Here is a 23,725-nt window from a genome sequence, read left to right as displayed (position 1 = left end):
CACTAAGTATAATTTACTAATAACACCACTAATTAAGATGCAAGAACTTTATCATTCATTCAAATTCTTCGGAATATAAATAAATAGAAGCACTATCAGATGACATCATCCTCTTCTCCAGTAAAAATTGAAAATATCTCAGGTATGCCTGATTCAATTCAATTTTAGGTGTTCAATTAGAAAAAAGATCCATTAATCAGCAATGCGAGTCCTTCATAGTTTTGTTACTCACCATATGCATATATGAAGAGCCTTTTGAGATTTGTTATATCAAATATCAAAACATTGAACGTTTAAAATAAATGTTACATTCTTCTTCAGTTGAAAATGATTATTACATCGCCGCTTAAGAAAATAGACACTAATACTTTCACAACGATTATCATCTGATTAAATCATAAATAATTGTTACTCCAGATGGTTACATTTTTGCAAGCAATGGGTTGAATTTTTCTGATGCATTATACATCAGTTTCAGTAAAGAGCTTAAACAAAATTTGAGCAATTTTTGATACTTAGGTCTAGACAATGATGTAATAGCTTATTGTTGTTAATAATATCTTCCCAAATTCATGTATGCCATTTCTCTTGAGCTACTCATTTTAGTCCTTATCGCTGAGGATGACAATATAGTTGGCTGTTCAAAAACGTGAATGTTCAAATTTCGCGGACTACGTAGCCGCGATTTATTATTTTTTTTATATTGGTACACTCGTCTCGGATATATGTTCACAGTTTCAGTTATTGAGCAAGTTTAGTTTGTTAGTGAGAGGACTAAAAGTTTGAAGTGTTTCTGCTATCATAAAAATAGACCGAAGAATTGTGAAAAAAATTTTGTGAAAAAATTGAATTTAGGTGTTCAGAAACACTTGAAATGTTGACAGTGACATATGGTGATTGTACTCTGAATCAGAAAAATGTTTACAAGTGGTACAAGCTTTTCACAGAAGGTAGAGAAATGTGAATGACGACGCTCGCCCTAGCCGCTCCAGCACATCAACAACCGATGAAAATGTTGAGAATGTGAAGAAAATTTTCATTGAGAATCAGCAAATCACTATTAGAGAAGTTGCTGAGGATGTCGCCATATCGGTTGGCTCATGCCAGACAATTTTTTTGTAAATTTTGGGCATAAAGCGTGTGGTAGTAAAGTTCGTTGAAAAATTGCTGTATTTTGATCACACATGAGCATCGCTCAGAAACTGGCGACAAATCAACAATTAATGGCTTTCGCATCACGATAATGCACCAGCTCACTCTTCATTGCTTGTTCGTGATGTTTTGGCCAAAAACAACACCGTAATCATGCCTCAGCCACCGTATTCACCAGATTTGCCCCCCTGCAACTTTTTCTAGTTTCAAAGATTGAAGACACCCATTGAAGGACGGTGTCTGAGGAGGTGAATACCGAATCTCCGAGAGAGCTCAAGGACATACCAAGGAATGCATATCAGGGCTGCGTTGAGGATTGGAAAAAACGGTGGCACAAGTGTATTATATCTGAGGGGGACTACTTTGATAGTAACAAAATAGAAATTTATGAATAAATAAATATTTTTTTGAGAAAAATTAAAATTCACTTTAGTTTAGTAACAGAGTATATGGTTTACTAGCAAATCACAAAACCCCAATAAGGTAAAATGAAGTGATAACCAAAATGGATTCAGATATAGATTTCGGAAACTATAAATAAGTGTTTTCTGTAGTCTGCACAATTATTTTATGGATTTAACATACTGTGCTGGTGAAGTGGAGTGAGAAGAAAGAACTAGTGATTGGTTATTTGTTCATTCTTGTTGTTTTTTTCATAGTTTCAGTTTTACAAGTAATTACCTCACTTGCAGTAGTCGACTACCTTGCAACTTAAATAAATATAAACGGAAATTATATTCAAATGTGATGTTGGGAAGTGAATCAAAACAATTTTTGGATCTAATTGGAATTTCTTCATCTTGTTTTGAAACTATGTTTCAAAAACTAGGGGGCACATCTCCTTTTCAATACCCCGTACTTTGAAAAGTACTTATACGATTGAGTTGTGTTCATGAACACTTCTGAAAATCTTACGTAACATCATTTTCTTCAAAAAAAAGAGCGGGGCCAGTTAAAGAAAATACATCAAACTCGACGACAAATGAACATAGTCAATAAATGCAAATTACTTACACAATTTTTGAATAGTGAAATGCCAAAATCGGAATTACTGGCGAATCTTCGTTTCCATATATAATGAGTCCCATTTGTCGAAGACGCTTTTTGAAATATTTCGTGTTTCTTGCCAACTTCTCAATTCTCTGCCGTCCTTCATTTGTACCATCTTTACCCATGAGTATTTTCAAAACTGATATAATCTGTGAGGCGAGTGGAGGGGGCATAGCCCATGCGTGTCGAGAAGCAACGCTTTTTTCTCGTAGACATGTAATTAACTCCTGCAATGGAAGTAATGGATTTTCAAGACAACTATTTTATGTTTGTGTGGAATCAGTGGAATCTTTATTATGTAAAAATAATCAGTATTCAGTATTGGAACGGATATAAGAGCATATAGGGTCAAAAAGAGGGGTCGCTGCAAGCAAGGGAACCCTGCTCATCGACAGGCGTGGTACGATGCACAATGTCACTCATTTGTATGATCTGGGTGACATTGTACTTCATTCTTCTGGAGAAAAGGATCTCTATTAGGCCTTAAGGTATGGAAGACGAAATAGACAAATTTACAACGGTTCTTTTCAAAAGAGCAAGCTGCAGGATTATAAAGAAGCTAAACCCGAAAGAAGAAAACCCGGAAAACCATTCAGATTCCCTGACAAATGAGAGGCCGTGAAGCTTAGAGTTTGGAATGTCTACATAAAAAAAATGGTTCGGGCTGCAAGGTCATTATAAGTTAGGGTTCTATTCTATTCATGATCCGTAATCCGAGACTGTTTCATATTTGCGAAGTCAAATTTCAATTAATAAAAAAATCCATTTTGATGCCGGACTTCAGTGGTGTCACTGCATATATTTTTCAAATATTCCTTCCTCCGTTTTGGAGGGCTCTCTAAGATGGGTGGAGTCTGAATCCATCAACAGTTTCGTCTAAGTCGCTTCTCACCAGGCCGCCAAAAACGACAACAACAACAAACCTACCCATATGCCCCTTCAGGTCTCTAAAACTTGCTGAACAGCCTGAGCAGCTCGTCTAACGGGTCCAACCCGGTTATAGTTGTAATGAGTTGTTTTGTGAGGCAGTCTGACTTCTAACCTTCCGACAATAGCACGAAAGATAGAAGAGTGCCTAAATATCCCAAGAACGACTAAGCAGTTATTGTCAACACCGGCACCCCATTCGGTCTGACGTGGATTAATAAAATGTTGCATAGAACGCGGACATACTAGATAGAGGATAGACACGCAACACACGCTATACAAAACAAACATAACTTTCCCCCACCAGAGAACATAAAACTCATAAAACAAGTCAATGAAGGAAACCGTATGGACATCTGGGAAAACTTAAACATCCATAAATTTAACAGTCATAATTCACTTATCGAGGAACAAATACAAATCAGAACACAACAAGACCTAACATTCAATACACTACACAAAACAAAACACACTCCTAGAGAAAATCCAACACAAAGGATATTACCTGATACAGGCAAATTTACCTACAGTACCTGCAGTACCTGCAATAAGGCGTTCTGATCGCATAAAAGAACACAAAAGGATGAAACGTTCAGTTTGAGTAGAACCTTGAAGATGATAGCAAGACCAGCTGTCGAAAGCGCTCGCATATAATTAAATAGGAGTTATAAAGCTTCAAATTCTTTTGGTGATATATGTTAATAAACTCGATCCAGTGCAAAAAGGTAATATGATACTCTTGCTCAGACAAAAAATATATGAAAATCTTGTTAATAGATTGTACTTACCTTCATTTAGAACATCAATCTCTCTCTATATGATCATATTAAAAAACGGTGACTTCTACTAAAGTCAGAATTTTACTCAATAAAACGTAACATATACCTTTGTTCCAGCAATGTATCCTCCTGATGAACCGAAGCTTTTTGAATATGTACCCATAAAAACATCGATATCTCTCGGATTACAGTGGAAATAATCGACAACACCAACGCCCTTTTTTCCCAGAGCACCAATACTGTGAGCTTCATCAATATAAAGATATGCTTTATATTTTTTCTTCAGGGCTATCATTTCAGGGAGGCGTACGATTGAACCATCCATACTGTAGACCCCCTCCACAAATATAACTATTTTTTTCCACGGTTTGAATACTCCCTCCGGTTGGTTGGGTTGGCCATAGTAGATAGCTTCCCTCAAAAGTCTTTCTAGGTGTTCAACACCTGAAATACACGTTTCTTTTTTGAAAACTGTAGAGAGGGATTTGAGTGGGAAGCGTTTTGTTTGGTTGGTTGAAGGGGTATATGGGTGGTGTGATGTGTCACGCAAGACTTGGTGATGTGTTTGCTGGACTGGCCTTGGTTGGATATACGGATTTTCCAATACCAAGGCCAGTGCAACACCATATACCCTTTTAACAAACCAGAACGTTTCCCATCAAGCGTGGCAACGCCGATCAATCAGGACTTTCCACGCCACAATTACAACCTACGTCTAAGGTGTTCTCATTCAAGTGCATCAAATGGAAACATACTCACTGTTATGTTTGAATACTCTAACGGTAACGCCTCCTAACCTAATGCCAAGAATAATACTAGAGTGGTTTTTTTCGTCACTGAGAACCAAACTACCAGGTGAAAGGAGGGTAGGAATGTTGAGAGAGTTGGTTGCGAATCCCATGCCAAACGTGATAACATCTTCGACGCCAAGAAACTCTGCCATCAACCTTTCCAATTCGTCGTGGAGTTCGCAAGTGCCATACCGTTGTCGAGAATTCCCAGTGCTGATGCCGTATTTATAAACGGATGAGATCGCTGCTTCTGCGCAAGGTCCTGACTTTTCTGCGAATCCTAGATAATTGTATGAGCCAAGATTGATACATTTTCGTTCCGAACCGGTAAACCTGAAATCATAGATAAAATGCAGTTGCCACTTTTTTATTGGTCGAAAACACTGACGTCTTTGATTTTCAGAGGTACAGATCTGTTTTGTCTGAAAAAGTTTTCTGTAAACCAGAACGGGATTAGTGAAGAAAAAAATGTGAAATCACGGTGATGTTATGTCCGTAATTACTATTTTCAGCTGATGGACGAGGAACTGCTAATAGGATTGCCACTTTCACCGGTGATAGCCAACGAGTAGGGTAATATCCACTATAGAGCACGCTCCGCCCCCTTCACTTGTGCCCCTTTATGGCTTCGCCTCTGGCCCTCCTTCACTTGAGTTCCTCAGGGCTTCGCCACTCTTTCAATTGGGCCCCTCATGACTTTGCCTCTGAGCCCATTTGTCAGCGCACCAAATAGTCACGTGGTTCCAGTAGCCACCGCTGGTCACATCACTATCATCAGTTCACATTTACGTCCAAGATCTCACGTTGGTTTCGAAGCTAAGGACAAAGCCTAACACTCCGACGACCTGCGTTCAATTCTCCGATATTTTTTAATTTTAATTCCCTCATGAAATTTTGAACCGCCGGCGCTCGTGGTCACTGGAACCATGTGACAATTTGGTGCGTTGACAAAGGCACTCAGGGGTAGCCATAAGGGGCCCATGTGAAGATGAGGCAAAGCCCTAAGTGGGCCCCAGGGCAGAGCTACAAAGGGACACAGGTGCCTTCTTCTGGTGAGTGTGATTCCGAAGATCGGAACGTCATGAGATCAATCCCAGTGAGGATAATAACAAAAAACACAGATCAAAATTAAAAGATAAGTACTTTTTGATCATTCCCATATTGATTTCAATTTAAGAGCCACCGGTAGACAGCTGTTTCAGTCTATTGGGCATCATCGGTACCGGGCAGGCGGTCCTCGATTGAAGACAAAATGAGAAAAAACCAATAAAGCACTTGATAAAAATAGCTGCGTAAACGCAAGCGAAACATAAGTGGAACCACCTATTGGTGTGACACCCAAGTCAACTTGCCAAGTTTTTATGTCAGTGTTGGTGGTTTGATCAATCAACCGACAACTGCGGTAGCAGAAATTTGAGAAGCTAACCTGAAATGCCATCGGAAAACGAATCCACATGTTTCTAGAAATGATATGAAATCTAGAAAGGTTAATGCAGTCAAGCTGCTGGAAAATAATTTAATATAAATATATATGTTCAGTTTCAGTTTCAAGATCTATCAACTGAAACCACAAATGTGCGGTTGGCTCCTGTTGGTGGCTCCGTGCATTTGTATTTCTATCTTTTGGTAACCAAGTGTTACCCATCCTTACACTTGGCTGCACCATACTGATGATGGGTCAAAAGCCCGAAACACGTGTCTATGGTTTGCCACTTTCTTGAGTGCTATGTCCGATATTAACTTCTGTTTCTATATCAAGACACTCAACAACTTTCATATTCGTATAATTGCCTGGACCCGGATGTCACGCAGGTAGCTATAGCTGCCTCCGTGGTGATTTTGATAGTTTTCTTGTAAACACAAGATCTATCAACTGAAACCACAAATGTGCGGTTGGCTCCTGTTGGTGGCTCCGTGCATTTGTATTTCTATCTTTTGGTAACCAAGTGTTGCCCATCCTTACACTTGGCTGCACCATACTGATGATGGGCCAAAAGACCGAAACACGTGTCTATGGTTTGCCACTTTCTTGAGTGCTATGTCCGATATTAACTTCTGTTTCTATATCTTCTATATCAAGACACTCAATAACTTTCATATATATATATATATATATATATATATATATATATATATATATATATATATATATATATATATATATATATATATAATAATATATATATATATATATATATATATATATATATATATATATATATATATATATATATATATTATGACATGCTCAAGGTTGCCCCTTTCTTCCCATGCAGACCTACGACTTTTTAGATACGTGTGGCAGATACTCAACGAAAAAAATGCCGCGCAGAGAGTTGAAGTAAAATCATTAGGCACCTGTGCAAAATCTTTGACGCAAGTTATTTCCCACTATAAATCTGAGGTTGATGCAGTCAAGCTGCTGGAAAATAATTCTATGAAAATCAAAAGTTAAATAGATAAATACTTTTCTGATCATTCCCATATCGATTTCAAATTAAGAGCCACCGGTAGATAGCTGTTTCAACCTATTGGGCATCGTTAGTACCGGGCAGGCGGTCCTCGATTGAAGACAAAACGCTGACGATCATCTTGATTTCATTCAGGATTTGGAGACCAGCTCCCCTACCCTTTTGGCTGATCATTGGCCTTGAGATGGACCAATGGGTACATGACTGATGGATGTTAAGACAAAAATAACCAAGAAAAGTACTTAATAAAAATAACTGTGTGAACGCAAGCGAGAAATAAGTGGAACCACCTATTGGTGTGGTACCCAAGTCAACTTGTCAAGTTTTTATGTCAGTGTTGGTGGTTTGACCAATCAACCGACAACTGCGATAGGAGAAATTTGGGAAGGTATCCTGGAATGCCATCGGAAAACGAATCCACATATTTCTAGAAATGATATGAAATCGAGAAAGGTTAAGGCAGTTAATCCACATGTGGATTCGTTTCGTTTCGAGGAACAAGACTTTCTGGAATGTGTTACTAATGATCCACCAGTTGTTGAATAATTGGGGTTGAGTAATTGGTGTATCATCATTATTAAATAAAATTATACTCACTCGAAGGACCATCCATTATCCTTGGTGACGCGTTCTTTTATTACAATTTCGTTGCCGGCCACACTACAAATTGGATAATCGCAACAATCTCTCATCCTTCTGAAAACGTATCTGGAGTAAAAGATGGAAAATCTATCGAGAAGAGGTTGGTAGCCATCCCGATTTTTTTCTTCGACGATTTTGGGTGGAAAAAATGTCTGATTCATGAAGCTTAGGAACATGAGAATATAAAAACTGATTTGAGTTAGAAAAAGTACCATCAACGTTGGTGATTCGAAGGGTTCCTTGATTTCAAGCATGTTGGGATTTTTCGTGCCTGATTCATGGGAGTTTTCGTCACCATGGCTTGTAATAATTTTCTGGAATCATACAAAAATCAATCAATGTTCGAAACTCTGGAGTGTATGCAAAAAATACATTCTAAGAGATGGAGTGATTTGTGCTGACAAATAATGATGGTTGTAAGACTTCCAAAAACCTAACTAATCAAAGCTGAATTGAAAGTGCCGATAATTAGCACATTCACCTCACCACCACTGTGAAGACGTTTTCAAATTTTCAATGATGAACTGAATATCTATTAAAAAAAGATCTGTTTAGAATTTGTTTTTCCGTTTTCCGTGAATATGAACTGATCCAACTGTCAGCTAAGGAAACACCTACATAATATGGGGCTAGTGGACACACCTCTATGCAGGATGTGTGAACAGGAAGATGAAACTGTCAGGCATGTCCTATGCGAGTATCCGGAGTTATCGTCAATAAGAGAGTGTGTGTTCGGGCGAGTCTTGGCCTACACCTGCCGATATAAAGGAGATGTCTCCCAGCGACCTGTCCACCTTCTTGGAAAGGACAGGATGGACGACGACCTAAGACAACTCCTCGGGAGGATGTACAATGGGTCACATGTGGCCTAAGTGCGTGGGCTTACACTCACCCTTCCTACTCTACAGATACAGATGAACTGATCTACCTGATATCTGAGAGAAAAATGTCAGTTACCTGGCACCTAGAATATATACGGTCTTCCAACAGGGACTTCCAAACTTTGACAATTGATAAGGGACATCTTGTTGAAGGTACATCTGTCAAATTAGTTGTCATTTATTCAGTCTGTTTTGACAAATCGATGGACTGATATAGCATTCAATAACGCGTGAAAATGATAAAATGTTTTATCAAAATGAGTGTTCTGTTCGGAGAACGTACTGTAAGCTTTGCCCATTTTGAGATCGACATAATTGTGAGAGAACTACTCGCAAGATGGTGGGTGAATTTGAGTCCACTGGGTCATTAAACGATCGACGACCAACACCCGTATAGTCCAGTCATTATAGTAAGTTCACCTCGGAATTCGAGATACCCAGCTGTAAGTCTGTAAATACTTGTATATTGACACCCTAAAAGTTGTCTCAAAACCAACATATGGTAGGGTGTAAGCAACTATTAAATTTCAAGGTCAAAGTTCACAAAAATCGGTTTTTTTGCGCTTTTTTTGGAAATATCTCATTTTCTATGGGTTTTTTGCTATTTGTATTTATCATCAATATTGTAGAATACAAAATTCTCTACAAATTCTGTTGAAAAAAAATTTTTATACGGTGAACCGTTTTCGAGATAGAGGGCGGAGAGCACTCTATTAATTGCATAATTGTTAATGAAAATATAGGAATTATATTTGAATTTTAACCTAATTATTATTTATAACTTCTTACATGATGAAAAAAAAATTATGAATTAATCTCTTTATTAAAAAATATCATTGAATACATTTATTTTTATTGAAAGTAAAGAAATGGAATAAAGGGTACAAAAATTACAATTTATAATTTTAATCATCTTCTTCCTCTTCATCGTCGTCTTCTGGCTGCTGGTAAATTTCAAACTGGTCTTCATTATCGTCTTCAACGACATTTGTCTCAAGTTCTTCCATGATTTCGGGGTCAAAGGTTCCATCTTCGTTAATGTCGCTCTTATATGGTAGAGCATTGAGACAAGCTTGCCCATTACATTGGCCACAAGCTAAAGAGCATTGCAAGCCCCCACTCTTGCAGTTGCAGAAAATTGTATTTAGCAAATCTTTTGGAGCAGGTGGTAAAATTGTCATGATAGGCTCCAGAAAATCGTTTCGCTTTGCCCAACCCCATACCTGATGTTCCAAATCATGTCCTAACCAAGTTTGAACTTGATAATATACACGGTTGAAATGTTGATGAGCAGCTGCACTTGTTGGTGGAATATTTGAAAGCTGCACAGGTTTATTAAGTTTTGTAGACTTGACGTAATGCATATAACGAAGATGATCGAGACTTTTCACAGATTTCGGAGCATTATAGACTGCCAATAAGGTTTGAGTTCCACTCTCTAATAATCTCTGGGCCGAACAATTTTCTTCCTCAAATACTGCAGCTAGTTTATCCAAATTTGTCAGTTTCTCAAAAACTTTTAAAAATGATTTTTTTTCCTTTTTAAAAAGCGCAGAAGTTGTGTCACAGCCACTTAATGCGTGCAGAAATAAAATATGTTTTTTAGAATGAGGATAATCATCAAAACTTTTAGTCGAGTATATCTCCGTTTTTACATTACCTTTCCCAACTTTTTTAAAGAAAATTTCTTGTTCGTAAGACAGTGTACGCCCAATTAAAATGACAAGTAAATCAATATCTTGTCCTATTATAACTGCAGTTTTTTTAGACTTTGATTCTTCAATTGCAGTTTCAACAATAAGAACATCCGCATCATCTCTGGCTTGTTTAGTAGTAATATTTGCAGCTTGTAATTTTTCAATTAACATATTAATGAACTTATCTTTGTTATTTCGATTTGATAAGAATTTTTCTTGAGTAACTGGTACAACCATTGTTTCATCGAAACAAACTTACGTTTTTGAAAGTGCAGCAGGTCTTCTCTGCTGCTCCATAGCTTTTACGTTCTAACTGTAGTCTGAATATCCGTCAAATACAACAATTATTTTGGAACTGTCTTTGTAAATAATTCATGTATTTATCAAAAATAATAGAAAAAGTATCTTCTCTGCTCCATACAACATGATGAAGAAGAAATCCGCCATCAATAATGAACGTCACATTATTTTCATTGAGAACAAAATCAATTGGGCTCATGTTGTCATACAATGACGATTTTGTTGTTTTTCTCATGCCATCATTATCAAATAGAGCTGTTGGATACGGACTCAATTCATATTGAAGATATTCTTCAAGATTACTTTCAAATTGTTTGCTGACAGTAATTCTTTGTAAGAGTAATAATGGATCCACTGAAACTTTATAATCATTTATTTTTACAGATTTGTCAACACTGGAAAGCGGCATTACTTTTTCGGAGCGTTTAAACTTTATTTCATTAAATGATAAGTCGGTGATCTTCTTCATAGACTCTAATCCAATTTCGTAAGCTCTGTGGCAGTTAATTTGCTCATTTCCAACAATTCCAGAAGTTATCGATATTAACTTCGTAGTATTTGGAAAAGGATCATGGAGTTTAAACCAATCAAATAGTATATTTACGTCAGCATTGTCTTTTTTCACTCTTGAGTCTCTGGAATCTACGTGTTGCTCGGTCGACTCCAAGGAGATATTACAGAACTTCTCCATTTCCTCACAAATAGTATTTGTGGCGTACATAGCATATACCCATTTACACAAAACACTTTCTTTCGTACTTCGACCACGAGATACTCCTCCTTCGGTTTTCATGGATTTCATGAGACTTTGTTCGATGACCATATCTGACCATATTGAATAGATATAGATTGAATGCATGAAGAAAATGCAATAAAAATTGACAAATATTTATAATCATTGATTTATCGATAGTTCATCAACTATATATGGCGCGTTTTCGACCGGAGGCACCGGTTGACCTGAAGTGATGCTGTGACCGCGCGCTCTCCGCCCTCTATCTCGAAAACGGTTCACCGTATAAAAATTTTTTTTAAACAAAATTTGTAGAGAATTTTGTATACTACAATATTGATAATAAATACAAATAGCAAAAAACCCATAAGAAATGAGATATTTCCAAAAAAAGCGCAAAAAACCGATTTTTGTGACCTTTGACCTTGAAATTTAATAGTTGCTTACACCCTACCATATGTAGGTTTTGAGACAACTTTTAGGGTGTCAATATACAAGTATTTACAGACTTACAGCTGGGTATCTCGAATTCCGAGATTCTTACCTAATTTAAGCTTAAATGACTGGATTACGTATGTGTGTTTGCTGAATGAGCTTTGGAGCAGTTGGCAACTGGCCGTATTTTCATCGAAAAATGATCCTCAGCGAAGAGGCCCGTTTCTGGAAGATTGGGTACCTGAACAAGCAAAATTGTCGAATTTGGGACGATACCAAACCACATGAGATTCAAGAGCGTCGAATGCATCCCGAAAAAATCACTATTTGGTGTGGACTTTGGGCTGGTTGCGTCATCGGTCCATATTCCTTTGAGAACGATGTTGGCCAGGCCATCACTGTCAATGGTGAGCACTAAAAGTCTATGATAATCAACTTCTTTTGGTCTGAATTGGATGATCTGGACACCAACGACATGTGGTTTCAACAGGACGGAGCTACGCTCCACAGAGCTTATGCCACACTAAATATTCTGCACGAAAGATTTGAGGGTATGGACATATCACGTGGAGGTGATCCCGTTAGACTTTTTCTCGTGGGGTTTTTTCAAATCGCAGGTGTAAGCAATAGGTTTTTCAAACGAATGAAAAATTTCGATGATAGGAAGCGTTAATGAATGATACTGTAGCTTCGCTAATATACCAGGTTTCAGTAAACCTGGATCGAGAAGGCCATGAGTTTCGGTTGCTGGCATTCATCATTTCTTTTTCATTTTCAATTATAGTAGGTCAAAAATATTTTTGGTATTTTTGTACTGTTGGATTGGGTTGGACGATTGGACACCAACAACACGTAGTTTCAACAGATACGCCAACATAACCCATGCAATCTGTCAAATTCAGCCTGATTGATGCGCCAGAGTAATGAAAATTGATCGTTTCAGATGCGCTCCACCCAGAGAAAGCGTGGCGGACATTTGAACAATGTTATATTCCACACATGATGGCACCAATTGGCCTTTCGAACGAATAGAAAATCTCGATGATATCTCACAGACACTTTATTTTATTTAAATTTAAAGATAGGAAGCGCTTAATGAAATATCCCATATTGAGTACGTACCTCGTGAGACTCAGAATGTTGGAAAATATAGGAAATACAAACATTGTTTAGCTGACTAGATTCTCAAGATGGGACGTGATATGTTTAGCAAAATTATAAATTCCAAATGAGTATTAAAAAAGTAGAAAAAAAGGGGAAAATCTGCGCCCTGAGTGTCATTTCACCGAATTGTGAAATTGACTTCATTGAAAAACCCAAATATTATTATGTCCTTACTAGGATGTGTCACTTTTATCTTATCACGTACAAGCAGTCTGAACTGCTTCTGTAGTTTTTCTGTGCATTTGTTCTCTTTTATGTGTATTGGTCTGGATTCCTGGCCATACTGGCCTGGAAAGCAATGAGGCTACTGACCCCCTTGTAAAGGAGGGTGCTGCAAGCAGCTTCATCGGACCAGAACCTGGCTTTGCCAAACAAAGCTTGAACACCTCGATGGCAAGAAGATTTATGGACTTCTGGCAGAGTCTTCCAGGATTAGATCACTCCAAGATTTTTATTCACCCTTCGAAGCGTGATACCAAACAGTTGTTGGACTACAGTAGGGATGAATTACGATGTCTAACTGGTCATCTTACAGGTCACTGTCATTTGAATCATCATATGCAGACACTCGGACTGTTGGAAGACAGTGCGTGTCGCCTCGGTTTGGAAAATGATGAAACAGCAAAGCACATACTTTGTGCCTGCCCCGCTGGGGACCGAATCAGGTTTATGGAGTTCAGCAGAGCCGTGCTCTTACCATCTGACCTGAATGACCGCTTACCATACAAAATAATCGGCTTCGTTAAGAAGTTGGGTGGGTGATCATTAGGTTTGATAAAATCATGTGCCTTGAGCAAGCGTAGTGAGTCAAGAATGCCAGCTTTCTGCATTTGTCCGGCTAAGATTGCTGCCTTAGTGCGGCAAGCCGGTATGATTTTAAAATTCGAGAGTAGAGAGGACATTATTCCATCAGGAACTCCAGTAATCAGAACAACTCATCATTATTATTATGAAAAATACATTGATTGAATGCAATTCATTGAAAACATTTAAATTCAGCACACCCATTCTACTTTTTATGAGTACAATACTTTTTCTAAATCATAGTTGATCTGAGAATCATTCCCCCATCAAGCTGATGTTCCACTTGCTGGGCCCTCTTTCAATTTGGAAACCACCAGGGCTAAAAGTGTTTCTTGAAAATTTCCTATTTGAAAAAATTCTGACGTACCTATCTTTCCGATATTATATACTATTTTCTGAAAGAAAGATTATTAGCAAGTAGAGTTTTTGAATTGTTACCTTCTTTATACAGAAAAAGATCGGGCAGTTCTCTTACTCTTGTCCTTGAAATTAGTAGGAGGCTGATGACCTTTAACAAAGCTTTTTTATGTTTACCTGTTTTATAATTGCGTCTCGCAATATAAAAAATAAATCAAATGATTTCATCCGAATTGGTTGAAATTCACGATCTTTAACCACTCACGGTGGTTTTTCCAAACATGTTCTTCCAGGTCTAGAGTGCAGAAGAAGGTTGGTGCCAGGTCACATAAATAGCAAACAATATTTTGAAACGAATTAACGCTCAGCGAGAATCATAACAAGACTGTGACTATTTCCATTGGCGGTTGCTTTTCAATTTTTCATGATAGCTCGTGCACGCTCTATTCTAAATGTTCGCGTTTCAAAGAATAGAAAATGCTTAAGTATGGAATAATAATAATGATAATAATAATAATAATAATAATAATATTCTTCGACGAATCTGGTCATCGGAACTGTCGGGGAAGAACAAAGTTGCTGCAACAAATATGCTTGCCGTTCCAATCTTACTCTACTCGTTTGGAGTAGTGAAGTGGACTCGGGAGGAGCTGTATCAACTCTACGTAAAGACCCGAAAAATGATGCATCTCTATAGGAGTTTGCATCCCAAATCGTCCGTTCCACGGTTGTACTTCCCCCGACAACAGGGAGGCCGTGGACTTTTGAGTTTGGAGTGTCTACATGACAGAATGGTACTGGATACAGCCTGTAAAGTCGTCAGGAGTTCGGATCCCCTTCTCTGCATGGTCCGTGACGATGAGAGAGCAGGAATTGGAGCTTTTCTCCTTGGGGCAGCTGCCCGAGCAGCTGATGAACTCGGTATAGTTTTCGACTCTGAACGAGGTGACTACAACTCTGTCACCGAGTTGGAACCCGTTCAGTAAAAAGCTCAGATAAAAGCCGCAGAGATCACCTTACTTCTGCGGAGACACAAGGATAAGCCAATGCATGGGGTCTTATTCAATAACATTGGAGACCTTGGCTTATCAAAGCGCCTGACGTTCGCTTTTCTCAGGTCGAGTGGGCTGATGTCGGAAACTGAGGGGTTCATCATGGCTTGCCAGGATGGTGTCTTCAACACCTTAGTCTACCGCAGTCGCGTGATGAGTATAGAGGTTCCTGACACAAGGTGCAGGACCTGCCGCAAGGCGCCCGAGACCCCAATGCACTTGCTATGAGCATAAAGGAATGAAATGTACACAGCATACGCTGACGATTTTGCGTTATTTCTATCAGATTTTGATGATGACCGTCTTGAAGAAAATTGCAATGTATATATGGAAAAGTTAATTGCTCACTATAATGGTAATGACCTATATTTCAACCAGTCGAAAACACAAATAGTAAGGTTTCATACTAGGCGAAAAACGTTTCAGCAAACTCACTTTTACATCTGATAATGAACCGAAGGGCAGTACTGCAGAAACCGTGGAATTTTTAGGTGTATATGTTGATGAATTTCTTAGCTGGAAATCTCATTGTGAACAATTAGTGTCAAAGTTAGATAGCATACCATTTTTTTTAGGAATTGAAAAGAGGTACTGAAACAAAATAAGTTGACAAGTGTCTATCACGCTCAAGTAAATTCACGACTGAGGTATGGGTTGTGTCTGTGGGGTAATACTATCCATGCACGAGATGTTTTCATTAGTCAAAAGAAAATTTTGAGACTAATGGCAGGAGTTTCCTATTATCATTCATGTATCATTCCCTTCTTATAAAATTTTACCTCTAGCAAGCTTATATATTCTTGAAGTATGCGTCTATATATTTATGAATATTGACAAATTTTTCAAAAATTACAACATTCATACATTGAACACAAGGCAAAAAAATGATATTCACGTTCTATATGCGAGACTCAATATTACTTCAAATTCTCCTAATTGTATTGGACCTAGGATATATAACCATCTTCCTGAAATTATAAAAGCAACAAAGACATTATTTTGCTTCAAAAAAGCTTTAAATGACTTCCTACTGGAGACATCTTTTAACTCACTAGATGAGTATTTCAAAGATAATTTTTGATTAATTTGTGCTTGTTTAATGTATTTTCATGCACTTTTATTGTGACACCCAGTTTTCGCGGTATTTTGTTTCGTTTTGTAACCACTTTATTTTATTGTATTTTATTAATGACTATTCCTATACATTCTAGATGTCAAAAGGAAAATAAATGTTATTATTATTATTATTATGTCCAGCATATGCGATCTCGGCCCATATCCATAGACATAATGCGGCCCTAAGAGTGCAATATTACCATATACGGCAATCTTACGGTATTGACGAGACACCGGTGTTGCCCTACGCTCTGGGGAATATTGAATCCGTTGAGGGGAACGAGAAGTTCCAAATTTATTGCAACTGTTCGTTTCCCACGCTCGAGCTTATACAATCTAATAAGCCTTCTCGACCACCATAGCAAAACGATATTTGTCGTGGAGTTTTCAGCTCCTGTCGAGACGAATATCGTCCGAAAAGAGGAGGAAAAACGGATAAAATATCTTCGAACTCCGCAGACTCAATCCGGATCACTCTGCCAAGATGGTTGTTCTTATTATTGGAGTCCTTGGTGGAATGATGCCCTATCTACTTTCGAATCTTAAAATCATACCGGGTTGCCGCACTGAGGCAGAAATTTTAGCCGGACAGATGCTGAAGGCTGTCATTCTTTGCTAACTGCGCTTACTCAGGGCACATGATTCTCGGACCCAATGATCACTTACCTCACGGTGTGGGGATAGGGCCTGACCAGCGCAAAATAATAATAATATCTTCATTCACCATTTTTGATATTATTTGTAATAATAATAAATATATACAGGGTGTTTCCTAGCTACGGTACGAAACTTCAGAGGGTGATTCGTTAGGTCGTTAAAAGAAAGTACCCATGAACATATGTTCGGGGTTGCTTCGTTTCTGAAATACAGGGTGATGTAGTTTTAAAAAAAACTGTATTTATAAAATATCATAAAACATCTCCTCACACCGATTAGGTTGAAAGTTGCTACAGTTATTTGAAGTAATAAGGCGCTTATTTAGCCCGATATATATATATATATATATATATATATATATATATATATATATATATATATATATATATATATATATATATATATATCGGGCTAAATATATATATATATATATATATATATATATCGGGCTAAATATATATATATATATATATATATATATATATATATATATATATATATATATATATATATATATATATATATTGTATATATATATATATACGAATTAAACCGATTTAAAGTTAATCCAGTCACTAAATATTCTGTTATATATATATATATATATATATATATATATATATATATATATATATATATATATAACGGATATATATATATATATATATATATATATATATATATATATATATATATATATATATATATATATATATATATATATATATATATATATATATGATGAGCTGTTTTCTCGGGTTTCGCTCCGTGTTCTGTGTATTTTCTCCCCATAAGGATTATTTTCACAACGTTTCGGCAAAGTCTCATTTGCCATCTTCTGGTGATGTCTGGTTTTTTCAACGTTCAACGTTTCGCCATCATCTCAGATGGCATTATCAAGACGAGTTACTGCTTCGCTTCGAGAGGTATATATATAGATAGAGGGATATTGAGTGAGATGGTATTATCGATGGAAAAAAGGTTATTGGACAAAGCACTCATAGGAAGGTGGGCAAACCGTAGACACGTGTTTCTGGCTATTTAGCCTTCGTCAGTACGGTACAGCCAAGTGTAAAGGATAAACAACACTTGGTTGCAAGAAAGGGGCCAACGATGACACGAAATCGCGGTTGGCCCCTGCTTGGGCCGCTTGCTTGTTTGACCCCTTTCTTGCAACCAAGTGTTGTATATATACATATATATATATATATATATATATATATATATATATATATATATATATATATTGAAATTATTAGGTCCAGTGGCGTGCCAGTGGTCACCACAGTCAACACTATTGGAAAAAAACGTCACCGCCTTTTTTGTAGTTATTTACTTTTTTAGATTAGGCAACTGGACATACACAAATTTTCGTCGCTTGTGATTTCTTCATATCAAAGTTCCTTTTGGAGAAAAAAATCACTTTTAAAAACTATTCATGAACAACATAAAACGAAAATCAGAACTAAATAATGAACAATTTCGACCTTGAGTAAATGAGCATTCTCATGAAATACACGACTGCAATCGATTTGTCATTGACTGACATGTTCAAAGATACCTGGAATATTCCTTTTGACATTGTATTTGTCAATTATTCGATTTCTCAAGTTATTTACATCTAGTACAGGAGTTTTATAAACAAGAGCCTTTAGATGAATCCATAAATATAAATTTAGAATATTCACATCAGGACTGCGAGCTGGCCAATTTGGAAGTCCTGCACGTCTAATCCAGCGATTAGAGTAGGTGATGTCGAGATGCTGACAAGCAAGAACGCTAAAATGAACTGGAGCCCCGTCGTGCAAAAACCACATGTTGCCTCTTACAAGTACCGGCACTTCTTCTAACAAAATATCATCAAGTATAGCTACTCTTCAAAACAGGTGTTCCTGATATGCAAAGAGGCATCAATTTTTTTTTAACTTGGTTTTTAACAATGGTTTTTTAACTTCAAGGCCCTGTATCTCAGAAACAAAGCAACTCCGGACATATGTTTATATAAAACGACCTAATATATCACCCTCTGACGTTTCGTACCGTAGTTAAGAAACACCCTGTATACAGTGTGTCTCACTTCTCATGGAAACACCCCCGTATCTTCATTAATAATCGAGGTAGGATGATGAAACTCTCAGGACTGATGTAAATGCTCTAAATGCACCTACCACCTAAATGAGGTTGGCCAAAGTGATATACACTGCCCGCCACTAGCGATGGATCAACCCATTTTTACAGTAAAACATACTAGGGGGCAAAATAGTTCGCTTCCAATACCTGAACCCCTTCATTCTATCTGGAGAGTATTCTCAGGTATCAAAGATGCAGACATATTCACGGATTTTTTTGCCTGTGACAGCCTCTCTGAGAAAAATGTCACAGCACAATATTCTCACGTTTGTTTGAAGGTGGTTGACAATGTTTCGTGGTGTATTTCATCAGTTCGGACTTCCATTTTCTAATATAATATAAATTGAAATTACACAGAAATAACATATAAGCAACAACCAAAAAAATAAAAAAATTGTGGATTTTGGGTAGTCTATACAAGTGAAAGGGCTAACTGGGGTGCGGTGTTATTGACGATCTCTCTTTTTCCGAAAAATAGACTTGGTGTTTTTTCAAAGTCTGGTACAATTTTCTTTCAATTGATGCAGTAGGGTCTCTTACGATCTTCGTGTATTTTCCTTTCTGGCTATTGAAGAAGTCCACAAGAAGCCTCGTAAGTCCCCCGTAAGTCCCTCAACAACGTAAGTCCCTCCATCACCCTCACAATGGAAAGAAAGTCCACAACGAATTGCCTTTCTTAGACGTATTGGTGAAAAGGACCAACACTAAATGGTAAACATCTGTATACCGAAAACCCACTCACACGGGACAGTATCTGAACCAGGAATCCAACCACCATCAATCGACTCTACTAGACCGAGCTTTCGGGCTCTGTAATACAAAGGAAGGTCTCGAGAAGAAACTAGGCACCCTCAAAAATGACCTTCAACGGAAGGGTTACTCCAGAGTGATGATAGAACAGGTTTTAGCTAGAAGACAGCAAGAGCTCCATAAGGAAGAGAAGCCTCACCAACCAGTACTTGTACTTCCCTACATCAGAGGATAATCAGATAGGTTAAGAAGGATTGGGTCTAAGTATAACATCAGGACCTGTTTCAGATCTGGGAACACTATCCGTAGCAGCCTCACGAAAACCAGGCCACCAAACGCGGATTGCGATTCCAAGAATTGCATTTACCGGATACCCTGCGAGTGCGCATTACTGAGCAGAACAAACACACACAGTGAGGAGAAACCAGCAAATCGGAAATAGCAGAGCGTGTTCAGACTCATAAACATAACATCAAGTGGGCTCAAGCTGAAATCATCCACAAAGAGGAAAAAAAAGGAGAAAATTCAAAGAAGCCGCGTATATGTTGTCCAACAACTCATTTAGTCAAGCTAGCGTAGAGATACGTAATATATGGAAACCTTTAATCAAGCGGAAAACGACAAACTCCGCGAAACGTCGTGACGTTACTTGGTTTGGAATCTTTTAATTTAAATTTTTCATTTTTTGTTGATAATATTTTTTAATTTTCAGCTTGTATCAATATTTAAATTTTTTATTATTTTGATTGTTGCTTGCATGTTATTTCCTTGTAATTTCAGTTTTTTGATTAATAAAATTGTTATTTTTTGTTATTTTTCGGTTGATCTTTTTAATTGTTCACAGATTCTTTCAGGGAATTCAAATCAATTTATATTATATTAGACAATGAAAGTCCGAACTGATGAAATACACAATATTCTCAGATGGAAAGGTCAAAGGAAAAGCTTTCCTTTCCTATGTTAAAAATGTTACAGACAGGATTGGGAGAATCTTATAGAAACACTACGTGAAACCAATATTTCGGTCGACAAAAACTATGAGACAAAAGCCTGAGGTCAGCTAAGAACCTCAACACCTGGTGCATACCGGAATCTTTGTAGCTGTGGGTCGGTCTACATTGGAACCACGAAAAGAAGTGTGTGTACCCGTCTCTCTGAACACAAGATAAATTGTCGACTCGGACAAACCGACAAATCAGCTGTAGTTTAACGTTCCTCAACAAAGAAAGCACTCACACTATCTGATTCTGGCTACCTGTCCTCAAAGGTACACGAACAAGGTCAGGTAATTCAATTAAATAGAATCAAGCCAATTGCACTAATGATAATATAAAACCAGAGTCAAATAACATCATCGTAGTTACCGCGTTCGGAAGGGTAACAACAACTTGAGTACCAACTCGGCCACCAATCGTTACCACATCACCTTTGGTGGCGTCTACCGCAGTAGTAGACGTAACGTCTTGCAGACCGCGGTCAAAAACCCCGGCTTTCACACAATCTACAATAGCTTTTGATGTGTATACAAAAACTGATCCACTTCTTATTAAATTGTTTACAACTTTTCAAGTATTCGTTAGCAAAACTTGGCTCGAATAGTAAATTACTCTGAATGAAATTACGAATCGAATGACACCTGAATCATTTTCAAAGTAGGCGAACTGAAATTATGTGAAATGGTACTTGTGGAGTAGACTATTATGGTGTAATTCGAACACCAGAAACGTCTGCTGTGATATTCTCAGAATAATTTTCCAGTCGTAATCATTGAACTTGGCCCTAAGCAATCACTTACTTGAAATCCTTCTTCAGAACTAACTGAATTCAAGGGTTCATTTCCAATAACTTCATAACCTGATGTTATTTCAACATGATTTAAAGTCGTAGACATGCCTAATTTGCTGTTGTCGATATCGATATACGAAAAACACCGGTTCTCAAGTTGCATAAAAACAGAAGACCCGTCAACAAGCGAAGGTTCGCCGGTACTGATCATATATCGTACCTATGTTTCAAAGGAAAAAATAAAAAGCAATCATTTGTAATAATCCACCTGCAACATAAATGTGCGCATGTGTCCTCAATTTCATTCATGCCATGGACGAGGTCAGTAGAATTTCCGAAAAAGAATTACTGATACAAACAAAAATGGAACAGGTACGTATTGCCGTAGGGGAAAAAACAGATTCCTCAACAAAAGGAGAAAATGAACGAGTCGTGCAAATATAATTGATCATCTTCAGATGATATTCAAACGTAGAAATATTATGATGAGGCGGAAATAAATTACTGTTGATGAGAAAACTTACTCAAAGTTCAAAAAACGGACAACATAATCATTTTGTAATTGATAGTTATTCCTGTTCAATGTAATAAACAATTTTTTTCCAAGATATGATTCAAGAGTTGTATCCTAATTGCGTGTAAATGAAAAAGGCCTTTACGTAATGTGGCTGAAGTTAGCTTTAGATTTAAATCCGATTCCTTCAGTTTTACAGTTGACCAGATGAATAATGCTCATAATGATAGTTTCTCGAAATATGTCTACTTCACAATTAATTTTGGATGTAGAAATGCATGATTATATTACGCATATTGGTATTCATATCAAAGATTACCCTAAAAAGGCGAGTCGCTACCGTTAATAGAAATACCTTCAAAAAAGAGTTTGGCAAACAATTGTCGAGATATACTTGGATTTAAAACACAAATTAATGCAAAATGACAGCTTTAGTGAAAATTGAGAGGTAACCAGGCTGTTTGAACCTAGAAAGGGTGATCTCACCCCTATTTCTACAAGTAATTACAATGTCACTGGTAACTGATATCTATCTACCACAAACATGACGAGACTGACATAGAATGCACATGTTGATTCATTATAGTTGATAGACTGAAAGGAGGTTCAACCCCCTATATAAAATTTTTACTCGGTCAATTTCTGGCGAGAAAATCGAAATCCACGAAAATCTATTATAAGAACATATAGGAAACAACAATGGAATACCATTCATATTGATTAATACTAAGAGGGTGGTCCCACCCTTATTTTGTCAATATATATAAATTTCTGTTTGTCAAAAATTGAACAAGATCGGAAGAATTTTCAGTACTCAAATGCTTCATTATAACCCACTCGATGAAATGCATATAGAGATTCATAACAAAGATCAGATGTAACCGAGATTTTGGGTTATGCGATCAGACATGATCTCACAAAACTGCAGTCTTCTATCCGGGTCGTCTTCTGTTGATTGATGCAGAATTTTTTATTTATATGGGTGAAATTTGTGTTTGGTGGTGGTAGATACCGTGGCTGACCAATTCCATTAAGTAGGTACAAGATATTGGATTACTTGGGAAGCGCTCATTAAATATTTTTTCTGCTTCATGGTAATTACGCCTAGCTTCAGCGTAAATTGAAATAGCTTCGGTTTTTTTATTCTAAAGGACGGGGGCTGAGACATTCAAAAATTATAAAGAAATGCTGAAACCTATGAAAACTGTCAGAAATATCGATATGATAAACGTCAATATTAGACTGACATTGAAATGAAATGCAATTTGGAGTCTCCAGCAAAATAACTCAGGGATGGAAAACTGAAACAAAAACCACAATTTAAAATACCAATAATATGCGCATCTGCTTTACCACAAAACATTGGCTTTTCGATCAGAATCAGTAACGGAATAAAAATTCTGCTGCAATTATTAGTTAAAATAATTCATTTGTTAAATATTTGAAACAAATTTCAAACGCTTGTCAGTTTGAAACGGCTTGGTCAATTTACACTAATACAGCGGTATTGGATAGATAATCGGAAAGCCTTCAAAACC

The 23,725-nt window shown here is 37.2% G+C and overlaps 1 protein-coding gene across 2 annotated transcripts in view; it reads right to left on the bottom strand.

The window, feature by feature from the left end:
• LOC111513230 (serine palmitoyltransferase 2) overlaps window positions 1-21,898 on the bottom strand; it is a 31,073-nt gene extending 9,175 nt beyond the window's left edge. For both annotated transcript variants that reach the window (XM_074174399.1, XM_023169398.2), the window contains exons 1-5: window positions 21,684-21,898; window positions 7,768-8,126; window positions 4,668-5,032; window positions 4,015-4,352; window positions 2,167-2,429 (exon numbers count right to left, since the gene is read on the bottom strand). In XM_074174399.1, coding sequence (XP_074030500.1) covers window positions 2,167-2,429; window positions 4,015-4,352; window positions 4,668-5,032; window positions 7,768-8,126; window positions 21,684-21,884 — 1,526 coding nt within the window. In that variant the 5' untranslated portion in view covers window positions 21,885-21,898. The remainder of the gene's footprint in view (window positions 1-2,166; window positions 2,430-4,014; window positions 4,353-4,667; window positions 5,033-7,767; window positions 8,127-21,683) is intronic.
• Between the last annotated feature and the right edge of the window lie 1,827 nt (window positions 21,899-23,725).

Source organism: Leptinotarsa decemlineata, unplaced genomic scaffold (assembly GCF_025532065.1).
Source record: "Leptinotarsa decemlineata unplaced genomic scaffold, Ldec_3_MD MMD2_tig00000576_RagTag_RagTag, whole genome shotgun sequence".
Taxonomy (NCBI): Eukaryota; Metazoa; Arthropoda; class Insecta; order Coleoptera; family Chrysomelidae; genus Leptinotarsa; species Leptinotarsa decemlineata.
The sequence above is the reverse complement of the archived record's forward strand: the minus strand, read 5'-3'. Positions and strand labels throughout refer to the sequence as shown.